This window comes from Phoenix dactylifera, chromosome 5 (genome assembly GCF_051530095.1).
Source record: "Phoenix dactylifera cultivar Ajwa chromosome 5, Ajwa_hap1_PhDact_Kaust_v1.1, whole genome shotgun sequence".
Taxonomy (NCBI): domain Eukaryota; kingdom Viridiplantae; phylum Streptophyta; class Magnoliopsida; order Arecales; family Arecaceae; genus Phoenix; species Phoenix dactylifera.
The window spans coordinates 15,670,312-15,691,070 of record NC_143194.1 but is presented as its reverse complement, the minus strand read 5'-3'; the positions used below and the strand labels follow the sequence as shown (position 1 = coordinate 15,691,070).

The following is a 20,759-nucleotide window of genomic DNA, read 5'->3' as shown; positions in this document are numbered from 1 at the left end:
AGACCATACCTCAACCACCTAGGTACCATTGTGAGGACTATAAATAAACCATATCAAAAACACTCGGGAACTTTTTTTTTTCAAAATACTCTGCTAACTTAATCATCGGAGGGCTTTTGCCGGAATCTCCAGCCAAGACTTTGTATAGGTACCCTGGAGCGCAGGACATGGCTCCCTTTCTCCCCTTTTTTCCATCTCGGCCGGTGTCTTCTCGGCTTCCTCCAGCGTGATCACCCTCAGGCCATATTTCAACCACAACAGAAGCCTCTCCTAATAAAATAGTAGAGATTTCCACAGAAGGATAACACACTTGGATTTGAGAACTACGGCTAGAGAAGATGCTTGTTTGGATACAGTATTAGATAATTAGAGGAATTCCATCATTTGAAGTTGTCATGTATTGGGTCAAGAAATTAAGATCTTCCTGAGCCCATCAAGTCAAAAATGCCTGCTAATCTGCTCAAAACTAAGCCAAGCCAATCAAGCTAACTAGTTAATCTAGATTTGCCCAATGATACTTTAAATATTTGGAAAGAAGTCCGTGTCAAAGCCAGCTATCGATGACAGCCTATCTCCAGTATATATTGCTGTAAATAGACATTTGATTTTAAAATGTATTTTCCATAGTTAGGCTATATTATATTTATTGCATGTTTAGATTAAGGAGTCTTAATTGTTGTAATTAATCTCGTTTCTATATAATAACATGGTATTAGAGCCTAGCCATTTCTTTCGTGATTCTCGTCTTCTTGGTACTGGACATTATAGAATTGGTTCTGTAATTTCTTCGAGCTTCAGAGTGGCCTAATTTTGTTGCATAATCTTTCTTTGTTCAACATGTCTTTTGAAAAATCTAAGTCTTCTTGCATCTATTTTTCAGGAAAGAATTATTTTACTTGGGAATTTCAATTCCAAACATTTTTCGAAGGCAAAGAACTACGGGGACACCTTGATGGGTCTGATTCTAGACTTACTGGCAGTGCTAAAGTAGCAGAGTGGGAGATGAAGGATGCACGCATTAGGAGTTGAATTTTGGGAACTACGGAATCCCACATAATTTTGAATCTCTGCCCCTCTAAAACAGCCAAAGGTATGTGGGATTATTTGAAACGGGTTTATAACCAAGAGAATGATGCTAGAAGGTTTTAATTGGAATTTGATATTGCAAACTACAATCAAGAGAGCTTGTCTATTCAAGAATACTACTATGGTTTTATTAATTTGTGGACTGAATACTCTGATATTGTGTATGCCAAAGTTCCTGTGGAGTCATTGTTTGCTATTCAAAAGGTCAATGAAATAGGCAAGAGAGATCAGTTTCTGATGAAACTGCATCCAGATTTTGAAATTGTTCGCTCTAACTTAATGAGCCAATCTCCTACACCATCTTTGGATACTTGTTTGAGTGAGCTTTTGTGAGGGGAACAGCGCTGCTTTACACAGGCAGTTATGGAACAACAGAAGGCTTCCACAGGTTCTCAAAATATTGCCTATGCAGCAAATGGGAAGCGAAAGGTCGAGATATGAGGAATGTTAAATGTTGCAGTTGTAAGGAATTGGCCATATTGCAACTCACTGTCAGAAGAAATTTTGCAATTACTGCAAGGAGAAAGAGCACATCATCACAACATGTCTGATGCAACCACAAAATCGCAATCAAAGAGCATTTCAAGCTATTGTTAGTTCTCCAGTTTCTGATTCTTTGGATTCTCTCTCTAATGCAACGATGTCTTCACAAACTTCTTCAACTACAGTTGCTGCCTCTGGTTTTCTAACACCTGAAATGGTTCAACAAATGATCTTCTCTATTTTTTCAGCTCTTAGACTTACTGGTGATGGTAAATCTCCTTCAAACCTTTGGCTCTTTGATTCTGCAGCCTCAAACCATATGACCCATTCCTCCAAGAATCATTCTAATGTCAAACACTATAATGGCAATATACAAATTCATACTGCAAATGGGGATTTGCAATCCATTACAGCCATTGGTGAAGTCTCTTCCTCTTTGAAAGATGTTTTTCTTTGTTAACCAGAAAGCTCGTCAAAGGATTGTTTATGCCATTAATATATGGCAAGACACCCATTGCCGATACTAAGTAGCAGTCAAAAATTTGTATCCATTTTTCATGATATTATGCATGGATCAGATATATCAAATTCTCCCCTTCAATCCAAGATGCAGGCAAAAAAATATCTGATCATAGCCTGTCATCTAATCCCAGTTCCTCCGAGACGTTGATTGATGAGGGCACAAAAGTACAATCGTCATACCATCTTAATTAGTATTATAGCTAATCATTAATAATAAAATTAACTAATTAACATTTTATTTGTGCTTGAGTGCAAGTAATCCAAGAAACCAATTAACATTGGGTTTGAGCCCAATGCCCGGCAGCCCGAGCTCAAGTCAAGCGAGCATCTTCATGTGATGGAGCTCAGCCCCACGATGCAACCGGATCTCTTCCGTCATCAACGGTCTTCAGCCTTCAATCCCAATGTGCTCCCAGAATTTCCCAGATCCGTGACGCATCCGGATCAAATCCCAGCTTCCTGCGAAGCCAAGTCCCAACCAGCGTTGCAACCTTCCATTCCCAGCCGTGCGCCCATTCCGGATTCCCAGCATCAACCCGTCCATCTCCTCCGCGTCTGCAAGCATCCCGTGGCTAGCTCATTCCTCCCTGCATCGTGTCCCCCTCTTGGCACAAAGAAGGAAGTTCACAGCCTCCCAAATCAGCGAATCCCCTCACGCGTCCGTTTCTTCTTCAGCCGCATCCTCCTCCTCCAGTCGTCCGCATTACTTCCAGCTGCCGTTTCGAGCGATGCAAGCATCCTGTGTTCCAGCCGATCCGCACCGGATCTCTTCCACGATCGGCTCCTCCCCGTCGATCCCGCGGCCCGCCTTCCGGATTCGAAGCGTCATTCACGTCCAGCCGTTCGTCCTCCTCCCGCTTCCAATCTGGCACCCAAAGAAGGGAAGAGCAACGATCCCGCGTCCGTGAAGGAAACCCCAGCATCCTGGATGACACGCAGCCCTTCCATTTCCAGCACCCCAGTGATTTCCGTGGCATCCTCCTTCTTCCGCGTGCGATCCCGGACGATTCGCCTCCTCCCAGCAAAGATCCCAAGCATCCTCACTCCAGGGGATTAATCTATAAAGGGAGGGGCCATCGGCAGAGGAGAGGAGAAGGTGAGCTCAGTGGAGGAGGGTGGTGATCGGCTGGGGACCAAGAAACAGAGGGAGGTCGGCTGGTTCAAGAAAGAACAGAGGAGGGAGGAGCTTAGGAGGTGAGCTCGGTTGGAGGAAAAAGAACCAAGAACAGAGTGCTCTGTTCTTGGAAAGAAAGAAAAAAAAAGAGTAGTTTATGTTGAAGTCCCACCGTGGGAGAGGAAGGGATTTTCTCATTTTTATTTTATTTTTTATTTGCAGAAGAAAGGAGCATTAGGCTTCATCTTCAAATTTTTTTACTTTTTTAATCATTTTTTTATCAAATCAATCAATTTTCTTCCACGCAATCCTTGTTCTAGGTTCAGTTTAATTTTTTTTTTATGCAATCTTTTAATTTTTCTTTCATGCAATATATAAAATTTTCTTTTATGCAATTTATGTTCCAGGTTTCAATCTTCTTAACACTGTTTTCATCCATTTTAATTTATGCCAAAGATTTTCTTTGATCAGTTAAAAATATAAATGCTTTTAGGATTTAAATACCTATCTTTTTGTCAATTTCAAGTAGAAAACATTCTCTGGTAACCCAGAGAATCATTCAAACATCCCCGATGTAATGCTTTTCTTTTTGATATTCAAAAATCAATTTTGAGTCTGAGTCAACGTTTTTATTTTTAAGCAACTCCAATTGATAGAGACGCAACCAATGATAGAGACGCAACCAGCCCATCTAAAGATCCTTTGCATGGAATTGAAGGTCCTATGACTAGGGCCAAGACTAAGAGGATGAAACAAGCTTTGGAAAGCCTGATCATAAAAATCAAAGGAAAAGAAGACCAACGTGAGATAGAGGCTGCACCTAATTGGGTCACTTTCATACAATTAGGTGAAGATGCTTTGAGTCCAACCTGAAGACAACACTTTGGAAAGTCCAAATCACATGACAAGAAGCATTCATGGGAAGGCCAACTTTCCTATTATATTTGGATTTTCGTGCATACTTTTGGGGTGATATTTCAGATGATGTTTTGTATTCCCCAAGTCACATTCAGACTTTCTTGTAGTTCCCAAAGTCACTATAATTACTTTGGGATCTTTTTCCTAAGTTCTGGTTACTTTTCTAGGAGTAGGTGTAACATGCATCTTTTCCAAGCCTTGGTAAATGCAGCCTTGGAAAATGCATGACAAGTAGTGCTATGTAATTTCCTAGGAGTTGCTTCTCTTTGAAGCCATTTCAGCCTTAAAATAGCACCTGATTGTACTTGAGAGGGGGAGAAAGCATGAATGAAATTTGAGAGTTTCTCTTATGTGAGAGCTTCACCTTTGTTCTTGGATTAGAACTTGATAGTGTTGGTTCTACCGGCAGGTCGCGGTTAGGGTCACGCTTCTTTTGATAACTTTGGTTCTACCGGCAGGTCGCGGTTAGGGTCAAGTTCCTCATTCTCTACCTGTTTCCAGGACGGTCCGAAGTGTGCTCTTATCATTTGGTATCAGAGCCCGGTTCCTGAAATCAGGTGTTATCTATCCTTTGTGTGTTTATCTTGTTTAATTCAAAAAAAAAAAGGTGTTCCGCTGTTGTTTATCTCTATATCCTTGGTGACATCTTCCTTTAATCGGTTTGTGTCATCGTCCTTGTTCCTTTATGTTCTGCTATTTCAAAAAAAAAAAAAAAAGAAGAAGAAAAAAAGAAAGAAAAAAAAAAAAGAAAAAAATTCGGGGCAGATTTTGCTTCTAATTTCCTTGTGGGTTCTTTAACGCTTCCATTGAATTGTTCTCAATTCAAACCTTCCTTGAACCCTTTGTTGGTTCCAATTAAATTGTTCCTTGCGAGTTCTTGTTCCCTAAGGTTATCATCGACTCCTTACTGTTTCCTGTTGTGTAGAAACATCCAAAAGGTTCTTATTTAAGAGCTCATAAGGTGAAGCTAAGTGGTAAAAGGCAAGAGGGTGAGATCATTATCAAGAAAAAGCCATAAAAGAGTGTCCACCAGAGAGAGGAGTGTGTGAGGACCTATTCTGTTTATACTAATCTTTTGATTGCAGCATACAAAGATGAGTAGTGAAGGTAGTAAACAACCAGATGTTGATATGAAGTTATGGATGAAAGCCATTGCTGATCAACTTACTAAGCTTGGTGCACGAATGAATGATTTGGAATCACCAAGCAGACTCAAACCTTTGAGGGGGCGGATGTTTGAAGAAGAAGAAGAAGAGGAGTATTCGGATGGAAGAAGTAATGGAAGGAGGCAAAGAGATGAATCAAGAAAAGACAGTCATTTGGGAAGTATTAAGATGACAATCCCTGCATTCCAAGGTAAAAATGATTCTGAATTATATTTAGAGTGGGAGAGAAAGGTTGAACATGTGTTTGAATGTCATAATTATTCCGAGGAGAAGAGGGTTAAACTAGCCATTGTTGAGTTCCATGATTATGCTAGTATTTGGTGGGATTAGATGGTGACTAGTAGACGTAGAAATGGGGAGAGGCCTATTGGTACATGGGATGAGATGAAGGCTGTCATGAGAAAAAGGTTTGTACCCAGCCACTACTATAGAGATTTGCACAGGAAATTGCAAAGTCTAACTCAAGGCTCCATGAGTGTGGAAGATTACTATAAGGAGATGGAAATAGCCATGATTAGAGCCAATGTTGAAGAAGACCGAGAGGCAACTATGGCTAGATTCATTGGAGGTTTAAAGAAGGAGATAGCTGATGTGGTAGAATTGCAACATTATATAGAGATGGAGGATTTGCTGCACAAAGCTATTCTAGTGGAAAGGCAATTGAAAGCTAAGAGTACTTCCAAATTTACTACTAGTTCCTCATGGAAATCGAATTGGCAAAATAACAAATCTGTGTCAAAGCCAAAAGAAGATGCAAAGGCCAAAAATTCGATTGCTGCACCTAAAGGTAAAATGGAAACTAATTCATCCTCTAGATCTCGTGATATCAAATGTTTCAGGTGTCAAGGAGTTGGACATATTGCTTCTCAATGTCCAAATAAAAGAGCCATGATACTGCTGGATAATGGAGACATAGAGAGTGTGAGCTCAAGTGATGATGACATGCCACCATTGGAGGATTGTAGTGATGTTGAAGTTGCTGAACCTGTTGTTGGAGATGTGCTTGTTACTAGGCGTGCTCTCAACATGCAACCTAAGGCGGGTGGTAATGAGGAGCAACGTGAGCATATATTTCATACAAGATGCCATATAAACGACAAGGTATGCAACTTAATCATTGATAGTGGGAGTTGCACTAATGTTGCTAGTACCTTGTTGGTTGAAAAATTGAGTTTGCCCACATTAAAGCACCCTAATCTATATAGACTTCAGTGGCTGAATGATTGTGGAGACATAAGGGTGACTAAGCAAGTGATGATTTCATTTTCCATCGGTAAATACAAGGATGAAGTTCTTTGTGATGTGGCACCTATGCATGCTGGACATCTACTTCTTGGGCGTCCGTGGCAATTTGATAGAAGGGTTATTCATGATGGGTACAAAAATAGATACACTCTTGTTATGAACAATCACACTATTGTTTTAACACCTCTCCAACCAACCGAGGCCTATGCTGATCAAATCAGAATTACAAGAGAGTGTAAGTTGAGAGAGGAGCAATTGAGCATTCAAGAAAAAGAGAGGAAAGATAAGAAAAATGAGAGTGAGCAGACGAAAGAAAAGAATAAATCAGAATCCAAAGAAGAGAAAAAAAAGAGAGTGAGTGCATTTGCAAGCAAAAGAGAGGTTGAGAGTGCCTTGTTAGCAAAAGAGCAGCTACTTGTGCTCATACACAAGGATGTTTATTTCACTAACGAACTCAATTCTTCTTTGCCTAGTATGGTTGCTTCTTTGTTACAGGAATTTGGTGATATTTTTTCAGAAGAAATTCCCCATGGATTACCTCCTACAAGAGGTATTGAGCATCAGATTGACTTAATTTCAGGTTCTTCAATCCCAAATAGACCAGCCTACAGAACAAGTCCAGAGGAAGCAAAAGAAATTCAAAGGCAAGTAGATGAGTTGCTGCAAAAAGGATTTGTGAGGGAGAGTCTTAGCCCATGTTCTGCTCCTGTGATCTTGGTTCCGAAGAAAGATGGGACGTGGCGCATGTGTACGGACTGCCGAGCCATAAATAAAATCACTGTAAAGTATCGATATCCTATCCCTAGATTGGATGATATGCTTGATGAATTGCATGGTTCGTGTGTGTTTTCTAAAATAGATTTGAAGAGTGGATACTATCAAATTCGCATGAAAGAAGGTGATGAATGGAAAACAGCTTTTAAAACAAAATATGGTTTATATGAGTGGATGGTGATGCCATTTGGCTTATCTAATGCACCCAGCACCTTCATGAGGTTAATGAACCATGTTTTGCGTTCTTTCATTGGGAAATTTGTTGTAGTGTATTTTGATGATATTTTGATTTATAGCAAAACCTTAGATGAACATGCTAATCATTTGCATGTTGTTCTTAATGTTTTGAGAGAAAACAAATTATATGCTAATCTTAAAAAGTGTTCATTCTGCCATGAATCTGTTGTGTTTTTGAGTTTTGTTGTAAGCTCGAAAGGAATAAGTGTGGATGAGGAGAAGGTAAGGGCAATTAGAGAATGGCCTACACCTAAGAATGCAAATGAGGTAAGAAGTTTTCATGGTTTAGCAAGTTTTTATAGAAGGTTTGTAAAGAACTTTAGTTCTATTGCTGCACCTTTGAATGAACTTGTTAAAAAGAATGTTGTGTTTAAGTGGAATGAAGTGCATGAGGAAGCTTTTAATTCATTAAAAGAAAAATTAACCAATGCACCTTTGCTTTGTTTGCCTAATTTTGATAAAGCTTTTGAAATTGAATGTGATGCATCTGGTGTTGGCATAGGGGCCGTACTAATGCAGGACTCTAAATCAATTGCTTACTTTAGTGAAAAGCTTAATGGGGCATCATTGAATTATTCCACGTATGACAAAGAGTTGTACGCTTTGGTGAGAGCTTTGCAAACTTGGCAACACTACTTGTGGTCAAGGGAATTCATAATTCATTCTGACCATCAAAGCTTGAAGTTTCTAAGATCTCAAGGTAAGCTTCAAAAAAGACATGCCAAGTGGTTGGAATTCATTAAGATGTTTCCTTATGTAATCAAGTACAAGAATGGTAAGGAAAACAAAGTGGCTGACGCATTGTCCAGAAGGTATGCATTGCTTACTTCTTTGCAAACTAAATTACTTGGTTTTGAGTTTATAAAGGACTTATATGCTAATGATTCTGACTTTGGCCAAGTATGGGATTCTTGTTCTAAACATGCTTTTGGGGACTATTATAGGCATGATGGTTTCTTGTTTAAGAAAAATAAGTTGTGTGTGCCTGTTTGTTCCTTGCGTGAAATGCTAGTTAGAGAAAGTCATGGTGGTGGATTGATGGGACATTTTGGGATAAAAAGGACCTTAGAAATATTGCATGAGCATTTTTATTGGTCTAACATGAAGCATGATGTGCAATCGGTCTGTGATAAGTGCATAGCATGTAAACAAGCTAAATCTAAAGTCATGCCCCATGGCTTCTATACACCTTTGCCTGTGTCTAATCAACCCTGGACTGATATTTCAATGGATTTCGTGTTAGGATTACCTCGATGTTGACCACCTAATGGATTTTGATGAATACAAAACACGAGAGTATAATTTCATTTATCTTAACAATTTAATTGAGGATTTCATGTGTTTAATTAAGAATATTGTTAAGAAATGTCTAGGCAAGTTCCCATAATTTTTATGAATTTATTGAAGAATTTTTGAGTTGAAGAAAACAGATCAGGGACAGCCGAGACGTCTCCGGGTTGTCTCAGAGACGTCTCTGGCACAAACAGAAAGAACTGGCACGTCTGGAGACGTCCCCGGTACCTGCGGAGTCGTCCCCGCAAGTAAAAAGCAGACCAGCGGAGTCGTCCCCTAGATAGCGGAGACGGCTCTCTCAGGGTTTTCCAGAGAATGATTTTTTCGGAGATAAGGCAGCGGAGACGTCCCCTGAAAAAGCGGAGTCATCCCCATGCAAAAAGCGCAAACAAGCGGAGACATCCCCGTAAAGCGCGGAGACGTCCCCGGAGCGCGGAGTCATCCCCGAAGCAGCGGAGTCATCCCCATGCAAAAAGCGCAAACAAGCGGAGACGTCCCCGTAAAGCGCGGAGACGTCCCCGGAGCGCGGAGTCATCCCCGAAGCAGCGGAGTCATCCCCATGCAAAAAGCGCAAACAAGCGGAGACGTCCCCGTAAAGCGCGGAGACGTCCCCGGAGCGCCTGGGACGCGACTAACAACTTTTTTAGGTTTGATTTGAATTTCAAACGTCTCTTTTTTTGTGTCTAACGGCTATATTTGCTTTTTGGGCTATAAAAGGGACCTCTTAAGTGCTTCTCAACATCTTCTTACCAACCCAATACAAGATCATTCAAGAGAGAAGAGAGAAAAAGAGGTTCAAGGGAGTTAGTGCATTCAAGTGAAGAAATCAAGCGCGTTCAAGTTTTCCAACAGATTTCGTGCTCAACTACTCTCTCCCGTTTGGCATTCAAAGCTCACATTCAAGCCAACGCGATCCACATCGGAAGAACCATCATCTCCCACGCTTCCAACGGCTAAAAGGGTTCTTGCGAGTTCTATTGTTTATATTGTTATATTTGCTTGTTTAAGAAGCTTTGATTTGTTTTAAACCTTTATTCTAATATCTTGTAACTTGATTCAATCAAGGGATTGAATCAAGGGGTTAAGGTTTGTTGGTGAGCCAAAGGGAAAAACCAACGTTGTAAGGTTGTGGTTGGTGAGCCTTTGGGAAAACCAACCAGGTTGGATTGTGAGCCCGTGAAAACAATCGGTTGGTTCGAGTCGGTGAGCCTGTGAAAACCGACCGAGTTTGTTGTGATCTCGTAAAACAACAAGTTGGGTTGTGAGCTTGTAAAACAACCGGCTGTAATCTGTAGGATTATAGTGAAATTCCCAAGAGGTCTTGGGGAGTGGATGTAGGTGCTGGGGTGCACCGAACCACTATATGTTTGTTGTGTTTGTAATGCTTCTTGTCATTGTCTAACTAACACACTTACTTACTTAGATAAATTGCTTGCTTAACTCTTATCCGCGCATCCTTTAGTTGCAAGCATATTCAATCAAGTCACGTTCTATACATCAAACTGTTGCTAAGTTTAACTTTCACTGTGCATCTGTACAACTTAGCATAATTAATCAAAAAGTTTCAAAAGCAATATAAAAGTTTTTAAAAGACCCAATTCACCCCCCCTCTTGGGTTGTATCTACTGGGCAACAAGTGGTATCAGAGCAGGTGCTCAAATATTATTTGTAGTCTTAACCGACTAGAGCCAAAGATCATGACAACTCAAATAGATAGTTTTCTAGGAGAAGGACAATCAATTGATACACCTCCACTATTTAATGGCTTAAACTATACACATTGGAAAATACGCATGCGCGTTTTTATTCAATCACAAAACTATTACTTATGGAAAATCATAATAAATGACCTTCACACACTCTCTCAAACTTTTAATGAAAAGGACTTAGCACAGTTGAATGCTAATGCTATGAACATATTATACTGTGCTATTAAAGAAACAAATTTTAATGAAATTTCTGCATGCTTATCTGCTAAGGAGATCTGGGATACTTTAGAAAATGTTTATGATAAATCTCAGACTAGCTCACATGTGCTTCAATTATATACTAACAATGAGACTGCAGAAAAGGGTGTTGAATCTCCCTCAGTCGAGTCGACTCCAAGTATCTCAGAGTCGACTCTCAAGTTCACCGAGTCGACTCCAATAAGGTCCGAGTCAACTCCGAGGCAAATCAGCTTCCTAAAGACAAAGAAGAAGAGGAAGCAAGAAGAAAGGAAGAAAGAGGTAAAAAGGAAGAGAGCCTTGACCAAGAAAGAGTCTAGCAAGAAAATAGAAGTTAGGAGCAACAATGATGATATTAGCTCCAAGGAACTACAAGAGGTAACCAACTTGTGCTTTATGGCACAAGAAGACAAGGTAAAATCTGAATCTACTCTTACCTCAAATGATTTTCAAGAAGAATTCTCTTATGATGAATTATTAAATGCTTTTCATGATTTGTATAGTGAATGTAGAAAATTAACTGTAAAGAATAAAAATCTTAAGAAACTAAATTCTGAAAATGAAAGCTTAAGGTCATTTTCAGAAGAATTGATTCAGAAAAATCATAGCTTAATTAAAGAAAATCAAAACTTAAGTAAAGAAATTAATCAATTAAAATCTTTTATTAACAAATTCACCGTAAGTTCAGAACGATTAAAAATGATGTTTGAAAGCCAATATGTTACTTATGATAAATCAAAACTTGGCTTGACTTCTTTACTTAACAATAAATCTCTAGAGAAAAAGATTATTAATTCACCAAACAAACCATTAAATAAGATAACTTATTTCAAAAATGAAAAGGGTGGGAATAACAACTTTACCTATCGTTCTAGTATAATTAAATCAAATGGTAAGGTTATTACTATTAAACAGATATGGGTTCCAAAAGGAACCATATGTCCTAACTCTCAAGGACCCAAGCAAGCTTGGGTACCCAAAATGAAAATATGAGGATGTAGACATAGATGTGCCAAGATACCCATGGAACAAATAGAACCTTCATACAAATGGGTGCTCTAGACACACATCAAAAATGAAACTTAAAATATACTTATGAAAAGTAATTTTAAATGAAATAATAATAATAATGAAATCAGTAATCCTTGCATCTCATCATTATTTTTGCTTTAGTATTTGATATGAATTGCTAGTATTGATCAATTTTGTGATATAGAAAATACTTTTGGAAATATAATCAAATTATTTCATTTTATAGTATACTTTACTCACTATTGGATAAGTTGCTAAATGATTAAACAATTTATTAAGAATAACTCTATGAATTCTCTATATGCTTGATTGAGAGTTTTTATCCATGGCATTATTGTTTAAATGATAATGTGTACTTGGTATGCTTTTGAATATATGCACTATGAATACCAAGATTAAAGAAACCATCTTTGGCATATAAAATCAACTCATGCTAGTATGTACTTAATCTCAAAAGGCCTTGTCATTGCCTTACTTAGATTATCTTCTAAAAGGTCAAAGTTTGCTATGCATGTTAACTAAGGAAACAAACAAAATCAATTTCTAAATCTAATGATGTTGTTTCCAATACTAAGTTTTCAAAAGCTTACACTGGCTTTGTTCTTGGCACGTAAATTGAAATATTTTCTGCATTGGCACAAACTCACAAAAAGGGTTCAAATGAAAAAGGTTTGCAAAAGTATCATGGGATAGTCTTGAAAACCAATTTTTTATCAAGTTGTGCATAGAAAATAATATTGAATATAATTGTTTCAGCACCAAGGACACCATAAGTAAAATAGGATTAATAGAATTCTTGAAGAAATGAAAAGACAATTGTGTATGATAGTCATCTACTTAAATGATTTTTAAAAGCTATCATCACTGCTTGTCATACATATGATTTCTATTAAATCTATTTTTTTTGATGAAAACTCTTTTTGATCTTCTGAAAAATAGAAAATGAACTATTGCATATCTTTCATATTTATCAGTAGTATATGTTATACTTGATATGGTTTCTTGAAAGTAATGCCAAATCTGATAGAGATATGTCTATCCTTGGATATCATTCATCAAGCAATGCATATAGAATATTCAATGAAAAGATTTTAGTTGTAGAAATATCAATTCATTTTATTCTTTATGAGACTAATGATTTATTATCAAGATACTAAAATCAAATTATATATGTATATGGTTAATCTTTTACATATAACAATCTGAAAACATGTTAATAATTAGAACCAAATTGAGCTTTTCAGAAATGCACTTAATGAAGAAAAATTGATGACTACTAAAAGACTAAATCAAGAAAAGATGAAATAGATCTTGATGAAATTCTTGCATGATTAGAAGTAAAGATCACCATTATCATTTGCTTGCTTTATGAGCTTTATATTCTATCAAATGAGTGTGTAGAATGGACTCCTATGTGCTTACTTTATTAAAGAAGATATATGTTAAATAACCACCATATTTGAAAACACTCATTACAAATATGATAAAGCAATATATGATTTGAAACAAGCGTCAAAAGCGTGATATAAAAGCTTAAGCAACCTTTTCGACAGAAAGTAATAAATCTATGCATCAAAAGAAGAATTTGTGATATCTTACTTGCTCAAAGTATACATTGATGACATCATTCTTGGTTCTACTAATGGAGATTTATATGAAGATTTTACTAAGCTCATGCAAGGTGAGTTTGAAATATGTATGATGAATGAATTAACATTTTTTCTCAAACTCCAAATTAAAACAAACAAGAAAGGGGATCTTCATTGACCAAAGTTAGTCCACAAGACAACTCTTATAGAAGATTGGCATGAAGAAGGTATGTCTATGACCCCATCTTGTAGAATTTGAAAAGGATGAGCAAAGTAGATCTATTGTTTTAAAGCTGTATTGAAGCATGATAGAATAATTATTTTATCATACAGTTAGTAGACCAGATTGTATGATCATTGTGTGCCCTTGTGCAAGACTTCAATCTAACTTTAATGAATCACATTTTATTGATAACAAATAAATCATAATCTGAATTTTGATAGAAACAACCGTTTAAGATAAGTTGATTAAAACTTAGCTAACATGTCTTATTGATAATTATCTTAAGCAAATAGAATCTAAGCTAAATTGATTCTGAAAATAAAAAAAAAATTGATCTTGATAAATCTTCCTATTGCTTCACATGCTTGTCTTTGAACCATCTTGGTTAATGAAACTATCTCTTTAAGTTCAAGTGACATATGCTTGCTTATATTTAGGCAATCTCTTGAGTAAAATGACTCAACACTCAATTATTGTCATATCGTACGTTGAGTCATCTAGTTAAGAAATATATGGTATGAATGTTTTGTATCTTGAAGAAACTAATGATTTTCCTTCAAGAAAGAAAAGAATTTTGTTAATAATGTAGGATCTTTAAGCAAGAAAATGAGAGATTTCAACTTGAAGGAAACCTCCACATAAGATACAATAAACATTCACATGCAAACAAGAGAGAGGATCTTCTTCAGCCAAAAGTTCACACATAAGAAATCTAGTTTGGCTTGAAGAATATAGAATGAATAGGTAATTTTAGATACCTTTCTCATAAATTAATTGAGCAAAGTCAATAACTTAAATCTTATTATGGCATGATTATATTCTTTAATTATTAATTTTTGATATCATGTCTATGTGTGTATTGACTGACTTATACTTTTAGAAACTGTTTCATGGTTTGCCCAAACTAAATTATTTCTTTGCCTATATCATAACCATGAAATACACAAGTATATGCTTAAAATTTTGATGTAAAATAACTTGTGAGAAGTTATGAATACTTGAGCATAATGAAAATGTTGTTTGCATGATATACATCTATATGACACATAAGATTATTTCTTTATTCTGCTCTTTCATGTAAATTACTTGAGAATAACAAAAAGAGAGAGAGATAAAGAAAAAAAAATAGATATTCAAGAGAAGTAAAATCTAAGTAAAGGCAAATACTTCAATCTTGAGGAAAAGCAAAACAAGCATAATATATTTGGGACATTTGTGAGCATTCTTTTGGAAGGGATAAAATCCATAATTAATTACACTTAAACAGGGAGAGTTTGAAGTAAACATTTTAACCTTTCTATATTGCTCATCATAGGGATGGTGCCAATGGGGAGGCTAGTGGTAGTACCCGGCACTATTTGACCCAACTATTCGGTGTAGGGCATATTAGGGACGGCACAAGAGGGAGGCTAGTGGTAGTACCTCGTGCCCCTTCCCAACTCCACCGGATAGGGAGCAAATAGAGTATAGAGCATAAGAAAGTTAAAAATGAAAGACAAAGTAAATGAAAGTATATAAGAAGAATCAAGTCAAATTTTTAATCACTTGAAAACACACTTTAATGATGAAATCAGTGCAAAATTATATAGAGGGAGTTTATTTGAAAAGAATTGATTTTGATCCTTGACATGCTTGTTCTTAATATTTTAATACATGACTTAACGCATAATATATTTTGCATGTGACATAATGTCTTGAATTATGGGTTCTCAATATTTTGTAATGCTTCATACTTGGACAATTTGATTGAATGTTTGAAATGATACATAACATCTTTTGTTTGGTTCTATTGGGAAGAAATTTTAGATTTGTCATTAACAATCATCCCTAAAATCTGAAAATTGAATAAAATTGTAGAAAAGGATATCTCTATTTAGGGAAAATGAATTGATTCTGTTTTTATCCATCAACTTGCCTAAATTTGGTATATAATGTTCTAAGTTGTACCAAAACTCAACATTAAATACAAAGAATCTGAATATGCTCTTATATGTTTGAAATATGAGTTTTCAATCGTAATGGTTTAAGATGAGCTACAATGAGGAAGATACATATCTCAAATTATGACTTTGAAAGCTTCTATTGAAAATCTTTATGAAATTCAGAATCTGATTTTGTATAAAAGCTTAAACTTAATATGATTTCTAAATAAAGTCTTAATTTAAGAAAAACAGAATTAATTTTGATGCCTTGGTTGATTGCTCCGATACGCATCCGAAACATATCATTTCTTATCTTCAAAGTATACTAATATTGGTCTAAATGATGTGTCTTTCAATGATCTTGATTGCAAGCAAAGATTTTTAAATATATGACTTTATTTTGATATTAAAAAATATTTATTGTGCTTCATGTATACATTGTTGAAAAACTATGATTAAGAAATTGAGTTCTATAAATATATGAATATTTCAATGATCATCTATATGTTCTTCTCTCCTATATTATTAAAGACTTCCATCAATAGAGTGAATGATCTTAAGGCTAGAAATATTTCAGCTCACTCAAATGATTCTAAAAGAAAGAAAATGTAAATGCTTTTGAAAGAAACTGAGCTTCAAATGAATCATTTTCTGATTAATATTTCTATACATTTTCTCTAAGATTAGGAGAAAGCATAACTTATTCTTAAAGGATTAGAAAGAGTGATTTCTATAAATTTTGAATAATTCTAGATCACTCTACATTCTCGATAACATAGAATTTCAGTTTTATTCACATTTATCATTAAAATCTGAAATTCAACCAAAGGAAATAATGATTAAAGAGGAATGTATCTTTTGAGGGGGAGCTTTAGATATCTTATCCTAAAGTTACCTTAATTTGATGCATACCTTGATTTTCATGGATTGATTTTGATGAACCTCCTTATATTGCAATACTTGCTTTAATCATAAGTTTATACCTTGAGATGAGTTCTATAGATGTTGTCTTATCTCAAACCTTGAGTCTTATGAAAATAAGCTGATAATTATAGAAAATATATTTTTGAGATTGACAATTTTATTGAACATTATCTTCAAATTCTAAACTCTTAAATGGAATGATCAATTAAGGGGGAGAAAGAAAATTTCAGAAGGAGAGATCTTATGGAACTTAATCGCATAAATCTATAACTAAAGGAGAGGGAAAGAATACTAAAAGAAAAGTGATCCTAATACTCTCCAATATGTATCATCTGAAATTTAAATCTGAAAATCTTTATGATACACCTTGAGGCTTGTTATTTGGTTAGTATATCTTATGCATCACTCATGAACCAAATTGCAATTCAAATAGTTGATCTTAAGAGCCTCTAACTTAATGAAAAAAGGGGGAGGATAATATGTTGAATTTTCTTGAGTATCTCATAGAAAATCTATTTTGAAATTCACTAATGAGTCCTAATTGGGTTGATCTTTAGAACTTCAATTTTGTGCCAATTCATATTTCTCTTTAACAAATTGTGCTTATTTTCTAAAGAAATAAAAGAAAGTCTTTAAAAGAGCTCTAAGATGTATCAAAAATTGCATGAATTCATATTTTGGTATTTGTGCCCCAATGCTCTTATTATCATAAAAAGAACTTTGAAATAATGATCCAACATGATGATATGTCTTTCAAATATATAAGTTTTGATCCTTTACTCTGAAAATCAATTAAATTGCTCTCATGTTGATAAAATACTCAATAGATTGGGCAAAAGGTCTTAAATGAACAAGTTTTCATACTTATTGATGAGAGGTTAGATTTCCACTCATATTTTTTTTCTTGAATATCATTTGTGGTACTTCTTGAATTAACCTAAGGAAGATTCCACCTACACTTGATTAGAAAACTATCTTTGTTCTGCTCTGAAATTATCTTAATTGGCTCTGATCTATGCTCATTAATCTGATTCTAATATTATTGCCTTGAGTTATATGATTCATATCCTTGCAATAATTTCACATGCAAATCAGAGTACAATAAGAAATATTTGAGTATTCTTATCTTTGTGCTTAATGTTTCACTATCTTTTTGATGTTGTCAAAAAGGGGGAGAAATATTTAAGTCTATGCTCATAATGCTTTGTATTTTTGAATTGAATACAAATCAGCTGAAATTGAAATGTGTTAAGCTGATTAAATCTAAAGCATTATCATGAAGTATGTTTTAAATATATATGCTTTCTACTTCATGCAACTTAGCTATGCATTAGTTCTAGAACACAATATATTTTATATTGCACATACTCAAATACTGTGTATATGTTTAAATCTTAAATTTTGCATATACTCAGTGTTTTGTCATCATCAAAAAGGGGGAGATTGTTGACCACCTAATGGATTTTGATGAATACAAAACACGAGAGTATAATTTCATTTATCTTAACAATTTAATTGAGGATTTCATGTGTTTAATTAAGAATATTGTTAAGAAATGTCTAGGCAAGTTCCCATAATTTTTATGAATTTATTGAAGAATTTTTGAGTTGAAGAAAACAGATCAGGGACAGCCGAGACGTCTCCGGGTTGTCTCAGAGACGTCTCTGGCACAAACAGGAAGAACTGGCACGTCTGGAGACGTCCCCGGTACCTGCGGAGTCGTCCCCGTAAGTAAAAAGCAGACCAGCGGAGTCGTCCCCTAGATAGCGGAGACGGCTCTCTCAGGGTTTTCCAGAGAATGATTTTTTCGGAGATAAGGCAGCGGAGACGTCCCCTGAAAAAGTGGAGTCATCCCCATGCAAAAAGCGCAAACAAGCGGAGACATCCCCGTAAAGCGCGGAGACGTCCCCGGAGCGCGGAGTCATCCCCGAAGCAGCGGAGTCATCCCCATGCAAAAAGCGCAAACAAGCGGAGACGTCCCCATAAAGCGCGGAGACGTCCCCGGAGCGCGGAGTCATCCCCGAAGCAGCGGAGTCATCCCCATGCAAAAAGCGCAAACAAGCGGAGACGTCCCCGTAAAGCGCGGAGACGTCCCCGGAGCGCCTGGGACGCGACTAACAACTTTTTTAGGTTTGATTTGAATTTCAAACGTCTCTTTTTTTGTGTCTAACGGCTATATTTGCTTTTTGGGCTATAAAAGGGACCTCTTAAGTGCTTCTCAACATCTTCTTACCAACCCAATACAAGATCATTCAAGAGAGAAGAGAGAAAAAGAGGTTCAAGGGAGTTAGTGCATTCAAGTGAAGAAATCAAGCGCGTTCAAGTTTTCCAACAGATTTCGTGCTCAACTACTCTCTCCCGTTTGGCATTCAAAGCTCACATTCAAGCCAACGCGATCCACATCGGAAGAACCATCATCTCCCACGCTTCCAACGGCTAAAAGGGTTCTTGCGAGTTCTATTGTTTATATTGTTATATTTGCTTGTTTAAGAAGCTTTGATTTGTTTTAAACCTTTATTCTAATATCTTGTAACTTGATTCAATCAAGGGATTGAATCAAGGGGTTAAGGTTTGTTGGTGAGCCAAAGGGAAAAACCAACGTTGTAAGGTTGTGGTTGGTGAGCCTTTGGGAAAACCAACCGGGTTGGATTGTGAGCTCGTGAAAACAATCGGTTGGTTCGAGTCGGTGAGCCTGTGAAAACCGACCGAGTTTGTTGTGATCTCGTAAAACAACAAGTTGGGTTGTGAGCTTGTAAAACAACCGGCTGTAATCTGTAGGATTATAGTGAAATTCCCAAGAGGTCTTGGGGAGTGGATGTAGGTGCTGGGGTGCACCGAACCACTATATGTTTGTTGTGTTTGTAATGCTTCTTGTCATTGTCTAACTAACACACTTACTTACTTAGATAAATTGCTTGCTTAACTCTTATCCGCGCATCCTTTAGTTGCAAGCATATTCAATCAAGTCACGTTCTATACATCAAACTGTTGCTAAGTTTAACTTTCACTGTGCATCTGTACAACTTAGCATAATTAATCAAAAAGTTTCAAAAGCAATATAAAAGTTTTTAAAAGACCCAATTCACCCCCCCTCTTGGGTTGTATCTACTGGGCAACACTCGATCTCAAGGTGGCAAAGATAGTATATTTATCGTTGTTGATAGGTTTAGTAAAATGGCACATTTCATTGCATGCTCTAAAACCAATGATGCAACACATATTGCTGATCTGTTCTTTAAAGAGATAATGCGCTTGCATGGATTGCCTAGAACAATAGTAAGTGATAGGAATGTAAAGTTCCTAAGTCATTTTTGGAAAATTTTGTGGAATAAACTAGGAACAAAACTCTTATTTTCTACTGTTGCACATCCTCAAACGGATGGACAAACTGAAGTAGTAAATAGAACACTTACTACCTTGTTGCGTGCTATCATTAAAAAGAATTTGAAAAATTGGGAGAAATGCTTGCCACATGTTGAGTTTGCTTATAATAGAACTGTTCATTCTACTACTTCTTATTCTCCTTTTGAAGTTGTGTATGGCTTTAATCCTTTGACTCCTTTAGACATCTTACCTTTGCCTACTAATGAGTGTACCAATTTGGATGGTAAGAAAAAGGCGGATACTATTAGGGAACTGCATGCAAAAGTTCGAGCCAACATTGAGAGGAAGAATGAGCAATATGCAAAGCAAGCAAATAAGGGGCGTATTAAAGTTATTTTTGAACCAGGAGATTGGGTTTGGGTTCATATGAGGAAGGAGAGGTTTCCCACTCAAAGAAAATCTAAGCTGCAAACAAGAGGAGATGGACCCTTCCAAGTTCTAGAGAAGATCAATGACAATGCCTACAAGTTGGACTTGCCAAGTGAATATGGTAATGTAAGTGCTACCTTTAATGTGGCTGATCTATCTTTGTTTGATGTAGGTGATGAATCTGATTCGAGGACGAATCCTTTTGAAGAGGGAGGGAATGATAGAGACGCAACCAATGATAGAGACGCAACCAGCCCATCTAAAGATCCTTTGCATGGAATTGAAGGTCCTATGACTAGGGCCAAGACTAAGAGGATGAAACAAGCTTTGGAAAGCCTGATCATAAAAATCAAAGAAAAAGAAGACCAACGTGAGATAGAGGCTGCACCTAATTGGGTCACTTTCATACAATTAGGTGAAGATGCTTTGAGTCCAACCTGAAGACAACACTTTGGAAAGTCCAAATCACATGACAAGAAGCATTCATGGGAAGGCCAACTTTCCTATTATATTTGGATTTTCGTGCATACTT

General features: G+C 36.5%; 1 protein-coding gene across 3 annotated transcripts in view; it reads left to right on the top strand.

The window, feature by feature from the left end:
• LOC103714908 (uncharacterized) overlaps positions 1-1,985 on the top strand; it is a 58,079-nt gene extending 56,094 nt beyond the window's left edge. Inside the window, exon 13 of one of the 3 annotated variants that reach the window (XM_039119380.3) lies at positions 881-1,985. In XM_039119380.3, coding sequence (XP_038975308.3) covers positions 881-991 — 111 coding nt within the window. In that variant the 3' untranslated portion in view covers positions 992-1,985. The remainder of the gene's footprint in view (positions 1-880) is intronic. The other 2 variants (XM_039119382.3, XM_039119384.3) reach the window with 2 other exon arrangements.
• Positions 1,986-20,759: the final 18,774 nt, after the last annotated feature.